This window comes from Pteronotus mesoamericanus, unplaced genomic scaffold (genome assembly GCF_021234165.1).
Source record: "Pteronotus mesoamericanus isolate MK-2021 breed Mesoamerican mustached bat unplaced genomic scaffold, CSHL_Meso_final scaffold_167, whole genome shotgun sequence".
In the NCBI taxonomy this organism is placed as follows: domain Eukaryota; kingdom Metazoa; phylum Chordata; class Mammalia; order Chiroptera; family Mormoopidae; genus Pteronotus; species Pteronotus mesoamericanus.
Genome location: NW_026555308.1, coordinates 33,282,968 through 33,295,029, shown reverse-complemented (window position 1 = coordinate 33,295,029; position 12,062 = coordinate 33,282,968). Strand labels below are relative to the sequence as shown.

The window sequence follows — 12,062 nt, the reverse complement described above, 5'->3', positions numbered from 1 at the left end:
GACATTTCATGAAAATTGAAACCAAAAAATGCTGGTGTAGGACTACTTATACCAGACAAAATAGACTTTAAAACAAAGGTTATATAATAATAGACAGAGGGATCCAAGATGGTGGAGGAGCGAGTGGACCTTACACTAAACTCCTCCCAGGATAAATCGAGAATTACAACTAAATTGTGGAGAAATCATCTGGAATAAACAACTGAACAACAGCAGGAGAGAAGCCTTATAACCACAGACAGAAGAAGCAGTTTCACTACAACATTACTGGCACAGAGTGTAGAGGAGATGTGAGAGGGCTGGCCTGGTGCCCATAGGCAGCAGCTGAAGTGCCAGAGGCATACTTCATTGGCCGGTGCATTCCCCCTGAGAAGGGTAGGGTCTAAACCCCAAGCTGGGTTCCCCAGCCTATGGCATCAGGGCCTGAAAAGTACCCACATAACATCCAGCTGCAAAAAGTGGCAGAGTTTCTCTTTGCCAGGGACAAACAGCTAGATTCACAGAGAGCTGTTTGAAAGGCCAACACATAAATTTTGATTTGCAGCCACTTTCCCTGGGCTCTGGCAGAGTGGGGGCAGAGTGGGGGCAGAGTGGACTAGAGATACTTGAGGAGAGACTGGGGCCAATGACTTTGGGGAGAGAATTGAGAAAGTAGCCACCCGGGACCTGGTGCTAAGTCATTCCCCATACTGCAGGAGCCATCTTGCTCAGGCAGAGTTCTCCTCTCCAAGTACATCAACCTGAGGGGAAGCAATAGCCCCACCCACATGAGTTACTTTACCCTACCCTGTGGTGCTTAAGCCTAACTGCTGATTACAGAGTGACTAGATTAACAACTGAAGGAGACAGACATAGATGGTAGTTTCCTGGTAGTCTTGAACAGGCTGCCTAAGGCATCTGACATCTGACATCACCAGAGGTGAATCCAAAAAGAAAAAAAAAAGTGGTAAATACTAGATGCTACTGCGATGAACTCTATCACAGTCTTCTTCATGACGTGCCGTATTTTCTCTCCTGCATAGTTTTTTAACATCCATTTTGTGTCCTAGTTTGTGCATATGAAGTCACTAGATTTTATATTATAGTTTATTTCAAATCTCATATTTTGCTTTCCCTTCTCTTATCCCACTTTACCATCTTCTTTCATCTCCTTATTTTTATTTTAAATTTTGTGTTCTCTCTTGCTACAACTTGATTCCATTCTGTATGCTTACTGTTTTTATCTCCTCCCTGCTCTCAAAACCATTTTTCTTGTCATTGGTCATTTCACATTCTTTTTCTTGCTCTTAAAATATCTGTGTTTTCCCTCCACCTTTATCAATCTTTGTTTATTTGTTGTGGATAGTGTGGTTCTTGTTGCATTGCTTCAATTTTATCTCTAGATCTTCACTATTTTAGTATTTTGAATATCAAATTTTACCATTCCCCTCTCTTACTCCATTCAGCTTTCCTCCTGTCCCTCCTTTTCTTACCTCAAATTTTTATATTTCCCTGTCTTAGCCAGATTTTTGTTCCTTACTCTTAGTATTCCTTCTTACTCTATCATCTCAAAATCACTTCCCTTTCCTCTAGACATCACTAAAGCTTTTCTTTCTTTTTTACATCTTATTCCCATCCCACCTATATTAATCTTAGCTCATTTGTTGTTGATAGCGCCATGCTAGATCTTTTACTCCAATTTGGCTCTTTAATACTTTTATTTATTTACTTATCTTTTTCTTTCTCTCTTACTGTTTTTAGATTTCTGTTTAAGCCTAATACTATAGAGTTACCTTCTCTTGCTCCATTCCACTTTCTTTACTCCCTTTATTATTTACAATGTAAATTTTACATTCTTTCTCTCTTCAACCTTGCTCCAAATCCCTACTCTTATTATTGATCCTACCTCTACCCTCTCAAAATTATTTTTCTTTCAGTTAGTCAACTCATATTCTTTTTTCCCCTTTTATAATAATGAAAATGACTTAAACTCTTTACACTCTTATTAATACTGGCTTATTTACTGTTGATAATGTGATTGTGGATGGGGGTTATTTTTGCGGGTGTGGGTTTGTTTCCTGGGCTGTGTGGTTACATTCTTGTAGCACCTGCACAACAGCATACAAGACATGGTGGGCAGAGTGACTCTCAGCCAGCCAGAGGGGAGGACCTACCCAACAATCAAAACCCAATTACAACCAGAGAGCCAACATAAACAGCATAAAGGACAACCCAACAGTATCAAGTTCAGGAGATCAACAAGATCATACCACTGAATCCCACAGATCTCCTACCATAGAAGTTCTTTGATGAAGACAGGAAGTCAAAGCAGGTCAATCTAAGAAGCAGAAACAAATAAGAGTCCCCCCTAAAATGGGAAGACAAAAAAAACAAACCCCAATGAAAAGGAAAGGAGGAATCCCCAGAAAACAGAAATCTCCAGAAAGAATGATAAATAAAATAGAAGCAAGAAAACTATCACTGAGTTTAAAATAATGGTTATAAGGACAAGCAATGAGCTCAGTGAGAACTACAAAGAACTACAGGGAAGCTACAAGGAACTTACTGTGAACTAAATCAGCATGAAAAAGGACATACAAACTATCAATGAGAGCCAGGAGGACATGAAAAATACAATTTCTTAATTGAAGAACACAGTAGAAGTAATTAAAAGCGGGCTACATAAAGCAGAGGTTCAAATCAGCAAGCTGGAGAACAAGGTAGAAAAAAATTCCCAGAAGGGGCAACAAAACAAAACAAAAAAAGACTCAAAAAGAATGAAGGTTTAAAGAGTTGTAGGACAACATGAAACATAATCATACCCATACCATAGGAATATCAGAAAAAGAAGAATAGGAGCAAGGCATAGAAAACCTGTTTGAGAAGAAATGTAATGACAGAAACTCTCCCTAAATTGATGAGAGAAAAAGACACTCAAGTCCAGGAAGCACAGAGGGCCCCTATCAAGAAGAGTCAAAAGAGGCCCACTCCAGGACACATCATAATAAAAATGGCAAAATTTAAAGACAAAGAGAGAATATGAAAGGCAGCAATGGAGAAACAGCTAGTGACATAAAAGAAAGCCCCAATAAGATGATCAGGTGATTGCTCAACAGAAACACTACAAGCCAGAATGAATGGCAAGAGATATTCCAAGTAATGAAAAGCAAAGGCCTGCAACCAAGACTGCTCTACCCAGCAAAACTCTCATTTAAAATGGAAGGCAAAATAAGGAGCATTCCAGACCAAAAAAAAAAAAATCTAAAAGAACACAATACCACCAAACCAGCATTGCAAGAGGTGCTAAAGGGACTACTTTAAGATGAAGAAAAAGAGAGTGAGGAACACAAGAACAAAGGGAAAAAATTGCAATGAATAAGTACCTCTCAATAATAACCTTAAATGTAAATGGATTAAATACTCCAATTAAAAGATATAGGGTAGCTGAATGGATAAGAAAACCTGCATATATGCTGTCTACAAGAGACACACCTCAGAAAAAAAAATCTATACAGACTGAAAGGGAAGAATGGAAAAAATATTCCAAGGAAATGTGCCAGAAAAAAAAAGCTGGGGTAGCAATATTTGCATCAGACAAAAAAGATTTCAAAACAAAGTCCATAAAAAGAGACAAAGGAGGACACTGTATAATAGTTAAGGGGACAATCCATCAGGAAGATATAACTCTTGTAAACATATATGCACTAACATAAGAGAACCTAAATACATAAGGAAAATCTTGGAGAACTTCCAGAAAGATATCAACAGTTAAACACTCATAGTATTAGTGTATAACCATTGACCCACTAATAAAATCCACTCAACAGGGGATTTTAACACCCCATTGTCAAAATAGATATATATTCCAAGCAAAGAATCAAGGTTACTGTGGCATTGGACAACATTCTAAATAAATGTACTTAATTGATATATACAGAATCTTCCACCCCAAAGAAGCAAAATATACATTCTTTTCAGTTTTACATGGAACATTTTCAAAGATAGACTACATGGTCATCCACAAAACAAGCCTGAACAAACTCAAGACAATGAAAATCATATCAAGCATCTTCTTGGAACACAAAGTTTGAAACTAAGCCAATCTCATGGAAAAAAATCAAAAACATTCAAACACAAGACTGAATAACATGCTATTAAATTTAAAAAATGGGTTAACAATGAGATCAAGGAACAAATCAAAAAGTATATAGAACAAATAAAAGTGAACACACAACAGTCCAAAACCTATGGGACACAGCGAAGGCAGTTCATAGTGATACAGGCCTACCTAACAAAGAGAAACATTTCAGATAAACAACCTAACTCTACATCTACAAGAATGAGAAGAACAACTACAAACAAAGCCCAGGGTGATTAGAAGGGAGGAAATAATCAGGATCAGAGCAGAATTAAATGACATAGAGACTAAAAGGACAATTCAAAGGATCAATAAATCAAGGAGCTGGTTCTTTGAAAAGACAAAAAAAAAAAAAATCAACAAGCCTAAAACCAGACTCATCAATAAAAAGAGAGGATTCAAATAAATAAAACTGTAAATGAAAGAGAAGACATTACAACTGATATCACAGAAATACAAAGGACTGTAAGAAATTATTATGAACAACTATATGTCAAGAAATTTGAAAACCTAGGTGAAATGGAAAAATTTCTAGAAAAATATAGTCTTCCAAAACTGAATCAAGAAGAAGGCCTGCATAGACCAATAACAATTAGTGAAATTGAAGCAGTAATCAAAAAGCTCCCAGCACGCAAAAGCCCTGGATCAGAGGGCTTCACAGGCAAATTTTACCAAACATTTAGGGAGGAGCTAACACCTGTCCTGCTCAAACTATTCCAAAAAAATCCAAGAAGAGGAAAGACTCCCAAACTCTTTTTACGAGGTCAGTATCATCCTAATTCCAAAACCAGATAAAGACAGAACAAAGAAAGAAAACTACTGGCCAATATCATTGATGAACATAGATGCTAAAACCCTCAATAATATATTGGCTAACCAGATCAAGCGATACATTAAAAATATCATACAACATGATTAAGCGGGATTCATTCCAGGGATGCAAGGATGTCATAATATTCACAAATCAATAAACACAATATACCACATAAACAAAATAAAAGACAAAAATCACATGATCATATCAGTAGATGCTGGAAAAGCATTTGATAAAGTATAGCACCCACTTATGATAAAAACTCAGCAAAGTGGGAATAGAGAGAGCATACCTCAACATAATAAAGGCCATATACTAGAAACTTACAGCCAAAATCATATGCAATGGGTAAAAACAAAAAGCTTTCCCCCTAAGATCAAGAACCAAACAAGAATGTCCGTTTTCACCACTTTTATTCAACATAGTATTGAAAGTACTAGCCACAATGATCACACAAGAAGAAATAAAAGGAATCCAAGTTAGAAAGGAGGAAGTAAAACAGGCATTATTTGCAGATGACATAAGAGTGTACAAAGAAAACCCTATAGGCTCCGCCAAAAAACTACTTGACCTAATAAGTGAATTTGGCAAAATAGCAGGAAACAAAGTCAATATTCAGAAATTGTGGGCATTTTTTTACACCAACAATGAAATATCAGAAACAAAAACTAGGAAATAAATCCCATTTACTAAAGCAACAAGAAAAATAAAGTACCTAGAAATAAACTTAACCACTGCGGCAAAAGATCTGTATTTTTAAAACTACAGACACTAAGAAAGAAATTAAAGAAGATACAAAGAAATCGAAGGATATACCATGTTCATGGATTGGAAGAATCAACGTCATTAAAATATCCATACTACCTAAAGCAATCTATAAGTGCAACACAATCGCTATTAAAACACCAATGACATATTTCACAGATTTAGAACAAATATTCTGAAAACTTATATGGAACTAAAAACAACCACAAATAAATGCAGTAATCTTGAGAAAGAAGAACAAAGTAGGAGGGATCACAATACTTGATATCAAACTACATTACAAGCCACTATAATCAAAACAGTCCAGTACTGGCATAAGAACAGACACATAGATCAATGGAACAGAATAGAAAGCCCAGAAATAAATCCATGTCTCTATGGTCAATTAATATTTGACAAAGAGGGCAGAAGCATAAAATAGAGTAAAAATAGCCTCTTCAACAAATGGCACTGGAAGAGCTGGAATGGTACAAGCAAAAATTTAAAACTAGATCACCAATTTATACCATACACCAGAGTAAGCTCAAAATGGATAAAAGACTTAAACATAAGCCAGGACACTATGAAAGTTCAAGAGGAAAACTTAGACAATAAAATTTCACATATCCCACACAGCAATACTTTCACTGATACATCCTCTAGAGCAAGGGAAATAAAAGAAAGAATAAACAAATGGGACTATATCAAATTATAAAAAACTTCTGCCTGGCTAAAGAAAATATCAACAAAATGAAAATCACATGGGAAAACATATTTTCCAACAATACCTCGGACAAAGGTTTGATCTCCAAAATATATAAATAACTCACACAACTCCACACCAGGAAGACAAAACAATCCAATTAAAAAATGGGCAAAGGACCCAAACAGACACTTTTCCAAGGAGGACATGCAGAGGGCCCAAAGACATATGAAAGTGTGCTCAGCATCACTAGCCATCAGAGAGATGCAAATTAAAACCACAATGAAATACTTCTCACCGGTCAGAATGGATATCATTAACAAATCAACAAACAAGTGCTGGCTAGGATATGGAGAAAAGGGAATCCTAGTGCACTGTTGGTGGGAAAGCAGACTGGTACAGCCACTGGGGAAAACAGTATGGAATTTGTTCAAAAAAATCTAAAAACAGAACTGCCTTTTGACCTGGAAATTCTGTGGCTGGTATTATACTCTACAAATCCTGAAACACCAATTCAAAAGAATCTATGCAATCCTATGTTCATAGCAGCATTATTTACAATAGCCAAGGGCTAGAAACAGCCTAAGTGCCCATCAGTAAATGAGTGGATCAAAAATTGTGGTACATTTACACAAGGGAATACTACACAGCAGAAAGGAAGAAGGAACTCCTATCCTTCGTGACAGCATGGATGGAACTGGAGACTATTGTGCTAAGTGAAATATGCCAGGCAGTGAAAGACAAATACCACATGGAAATACCTATAAGTGGAACCTAATGAACAAAACAAACAAGCAAAACAGAACTAGAGGCATGGAAACAAGGAACACACTGATAGGGACCAGAGGGGAGGTGGAAGGGGTATAAGGGAAGAAAGAAGGGGAAGGTCCTAGTTAAAGAACAAGTATAAGTGATCCATGGATATGGGCAATAGGGCAGGGATTGACTGTAGGAGTGTCAGGTAGGAGGGGCAGGGAAGAACAACATGGGGAAATTGGGACAACTGTAATAAAATAACAAAGAAAAAAATAGAGACAAAGAATGACCCAGCAATTTCACTTGTAGGCATTTATTCAGAAAAACCAGAAACACTAAATTGAAAAAACATATACAATTATATGTTCATTGCGGCATTATTTACAATAGTCAAGATTCAAAAGCAATATAAGTATCCATCACTGGATGAATGGATAAAGAAGAAATGATTACATATACGCAATGAATGGAACATGACTGAACCACAAAAAAAGAATGACATCTTGCCATCTGCAACAACATGGATGGACCTGGAGGTTATTGTGCTGAGTGAAATAAGTCAAACAGAGAAAAACAAATGCTGTATTATTTCATTTATATGTGGAGCCTAAATAACAAAATACACAAACAAAATAAAAACAAACTCATAGATATTGTTGACATTTTGATGGTTTCCACATGGTGGAAGATTGAGAAGATAGATGAAAAAGGGAAAGGGATTAAGAAGTACAAATTGGTAGCTACAAATAGTCACGGAAATGTTAAATATAGTACAGGAAATATGGCCAATAAGATTGTAATAACAATGTATGGCATAATATGGTTACTAAATTTATCAGGGATATCATTTCATAAGTTAAATAAGTGTCTAATCACGATTATATACATGAAACTATTATAATATTGTATGTCAACTCTAATTGAAAATAAAAAGTATTAAGATATAAAAATAGAATTCTGGTCAAGATGTTGGCATAGGTAAACACGGCTCACCTCCTCACACAACCACATCAAAATTACAGCTAAATTATAGAACAACCCTCACTCAGAACTGTCAGAAATTGAGTGGAATGGAAAGTATGAAAACGACAAAATTTAAGAAACCACATCTAACCAGACTGGTAGGAGGGACAGAGGTGCAGAATGAGATGTTCCCACACTCATGTGTGGTGGATAAAAATTTGGAAGGGGTATCTTGGGAGTGAGGATTCCCAGTCCCTCATCAGGTCCCCCAGTCCAGGGTTCCAGTGACAGGAAGATAAGTCTCTATAACTTCTGGCTGCAAAAACTAGCAGGGACTCTGAGTGGAAGAAACTTCTGGAGACACAAGCAGTCCCTCTTATAGAACTCACACATGGACTCACCTACTCAGACTCACTCTTTTTGAGGTCTAGCACTGGGATAGCAGCTTGAAAGCACCAGTGGCACACAGAGAGGAAGTGAAGGGTCTGGCATCAAGGCAAGAGTTGGGGAACATTTTTCTCCCAGCAGAAAGGCCATTGTTCCTTTTCTAAATTGTTCCCCCACAGAGTCACAGAACCAGCAGGAGGCTGCTATACCTGAGACTCTATCAACCTTGCTCACACTGTTTGCCCCACCCTGGTGATTCTCTGAGGTTCCATACCACCAAACTTACAGATCTATCCAAGCTGTTAACAGAGATTTACATATGAATGGCTGATCCTGGCTTATGCTCCACAACTTCCTAAATCCTCACAAAAAGCAACAGCCAACGTCAGTGTGCATCCAACCACCACCACACCCCCTGCCCTGTACCCCTTGTTAGGTGGCCCCAGAGATGGCACTAGCAGCAGCCAGCCTAGATTCAAAGTTTTTTGCCTGGGAATCTCCAAGTCCAGGACAAGTAGCAACAATCTCAGATTGCTTCATACCTCAGGCAGGGTGGCCCTGTGCAAAACACAGGTCGGGGCTGATCTCAGCCTGAACTACCTGGAAAACCACTGAGTCTGCACATGCAGTGGACAGATACCTACCACGTTGGAGGACCACCACTCTGCAGCTGCACAGCTGATCTTCCACAGAGGGTTTAGGTTGATGGTCAGTGGTCCCTGCTGCTGACTGACCTGGGTAAATACCTCCCATTGACCTGCCAAAAGCAATCAAAGCTGAATTACAAGAGGAGGGCATAGTCAGCCTACATGAAGAGCACACCTTGAGTACCCAGCTTGGTTGAAGGGGGAGGCTGTGGCACTGGACCATATGGTATACCTACTATGTTAGGCCACACTACCAAGACACAGAGTCAAAACAGCTCTGCCTAATACACAGGGAGGCTGCCAAAATGAGGAGACAAAGAAACATGGCCCAAATGAAAACTCCAGAAAAAGAAAAATACAAAACCAAGTTAAGCAATCTGCCAGATGCAGAGTTCAAAACACTGGTTAAAGGATGTTCAAGGAATTTAGTGAGGACCACAACAGCATAAAAAAAGATCCAGTCAGAAACAAAGGATTCACTAAATGAAATAAAGAACAATTTACAGTGAAATAACAGTAGAGTGAGTGAAGCCAAGAATCAAATCAATGAGAAAACATAAGGAAGCAAAAAATAACCAATCAGAAAAGAAGAAAAATAATTTTAAAAAATGAGGATAATGTAAGCAGCTTCTGGGACAACTTTGAATGTTCCAGCATCCAAATCATAGGGGTGCCAGAAGGAGAAGAGAAAGAGCAAGAAATTAGAAATCTATTTGAAAAAAATAATGAAAGAAAACTTCCCTAATTTGGCAAAGGAAATAGACATTCAAGTCCAGGAAGCACAGAGAGTCCCAAACAAGATGGATGCAAAAAGGCCCACTCCAAGACATTCCAAATCATAATTAAAATGCAAAAAATTAAAGATAAAGAGAGAATCTTAAAAGCAGTCAGAGAAAAGTAATTAGTTACCTACAGGAGAGTTCCCATACAACTGTCAACTTATTTCTCAAAAGAAACTTTGTAGGCTAGAAAGGACTGCAAGAAATATTCAGTCATGAAAAGCAGAGACCTACAGCCAAGATCACTTCACCTAGTAAAGATATCATTTAGAATAGGAGGGTAGAAAAAGAGCTTCCCAGACAAGAGAAAAGCTAAAGGAGTTCATCATCACCAAACCATTATTATGTGAAATGTTAAAGAGACTTATTTAAAAAAAAGATCAAAACTATGAAAAATAAAATGGCAATAAATATATATCAACAACTGAATCTAAAAAACAAACTAAGCAAACAAGAACAGACAGAATCATGGCTGTGGAGAGGGTTTTGATGGTTGCCAGTTGGCAGGCAGATGTGGGGGAAATGGTGACTAGGTGAGGGGATTAAGAAGTACAAATAGGTAGTTACAGAACAGCCATGGGGATGTAAAGTACAGTATAGGAAATGGAGTAGCCAAAGAACTTATAGGATGACCCTTGGACATGAACAGTGGTGTGGGGACTGCCTTAGAGAGTGGGGGGGATTGACTACAGGGGAGCAAAGGGGAAAAATTGGGGCAACTGTAACAGCATAATCAATAAAGTATAATTTTAAAAAAGAAAAAACTGAGATTTACTTCTATTCTAACAAAAGACATCAATGAATATAAGCTATAATCATAATTTTAAAAGCATTAATTTTCCTAGCTCTTTACTCACAAAAATCTCTTTTCTCCTTTACACAAACTTACTAGAGTTCTAGATTTATATGCTATTCAATAATACAGTTTTTATTATATCTATCTCCAAAGCATATGACATTACACTACCATAATATATAAAAGAAACTTTTCCCAAAGAAAAAAAGCACTTATCATCAATTTACTTCCAGAAATGCTAAAAAGCTGGAAGAAATGAATTTGTTCATCTGTGTGTTTCCTCTTGTGTACTAATATTCTTTGTGAACTTGTGTATTTTACAAAATCTTACCCACCTCTGCCAGATGCTGAATTACGTACAAGTAGGTAGATTTGTGCAGAGGATGCACTGATAGAAATGGACACAAACACTTTTTGAGGCTGGCTTAAAGGCAGGAAGAAAACAAAAAGCCTGTAAACATTTAGAATACAATGTTTGACAATGACCTAAAACTTGAACATAATCCAACTTCATTTTATAAAGAGATTTGCCAAAGGCATTCTTTTAAAATGAAACACCAAGAATGAATTTAGTCACTCAGACTGTAGATACAAGACTGAAAAAAGCTTCAAGTAAATTCAAGTAAATTTTTTACCATCTATATAGATCAAAGTACCTCAAAAAAATCTTGTCTTAGTTATATGTAGTAAAAGAATACTCATAAGTCACCACCATGGTCTTTTTATTCATGAAGCAACACTTCTACTAACTTGTATTCCAAATCAAAAACAGATTTCATCTTAAAGAGAAACCTATCAACTTTTCTAAATTATCTGAAGTTGAAGGGAACAATATAATCATAAAATATTAGAATAGAATTTTTACCACCTAGAAGAGTGTCCTAATCAAATTTATCCATCAATCAACATGGAGAGCTTACTAATTGTGAGAAGAAACCCAAACGGCAGCCCCCAAATTACAGTTGGAAAGAATTACATCCACAGAGTGTTTGCCTATTTTTCCCTTGTGCCATTGATTAGTTCTTTACTACTGTTTCAGTAACATTTACACTCATTTCAAAATTCAGATGGATTAAAAGGGTACATTCCCCATCTGAGTCCTCCAGCCGAGGGTATTCTCTTCTAGAGGAGCAAGCAATGACCAGTTTCTTGTGTGTCCTTCTAAAAATGGTAGGAACATACATGGATATTTTACTATTAAATCCTACATTTGATATGTGCATTTATAGTATGAAATTCAGCAAACAGCGAGAAACAGTATATCATGGAAGAAAGTCTTCACAACAGATCACACTTACAGGCGTTATATGACATTACTATAGTATACAAGTGAATGTTACCTAAAAGGGAATTTCC

The 12,062-nt window shown here is 37.0% G+C and overlaps 1 protein-coding gene across 1 annotated transcript in view; it reads right to left on the bottom strand.

Moving 5' to 3' along the window:
• DTWD2 (DTW domain containing 2) overlaps window positions 1-12,062 on the bottom strand; it is a 111,909-nt gene that overhangs the window by 71,020 nt on the left and 28,827 nt on the right. Inside the window, 2 exon segments of the mRNA XM_054589328.1 lie at window positions 1,135-1,140; window positions 11,028-11,126. Coding sequence (XP_054445303.1) covers window positions 1,135-1,140; window positions 11,028-11,126 — 105 coding nt within the window.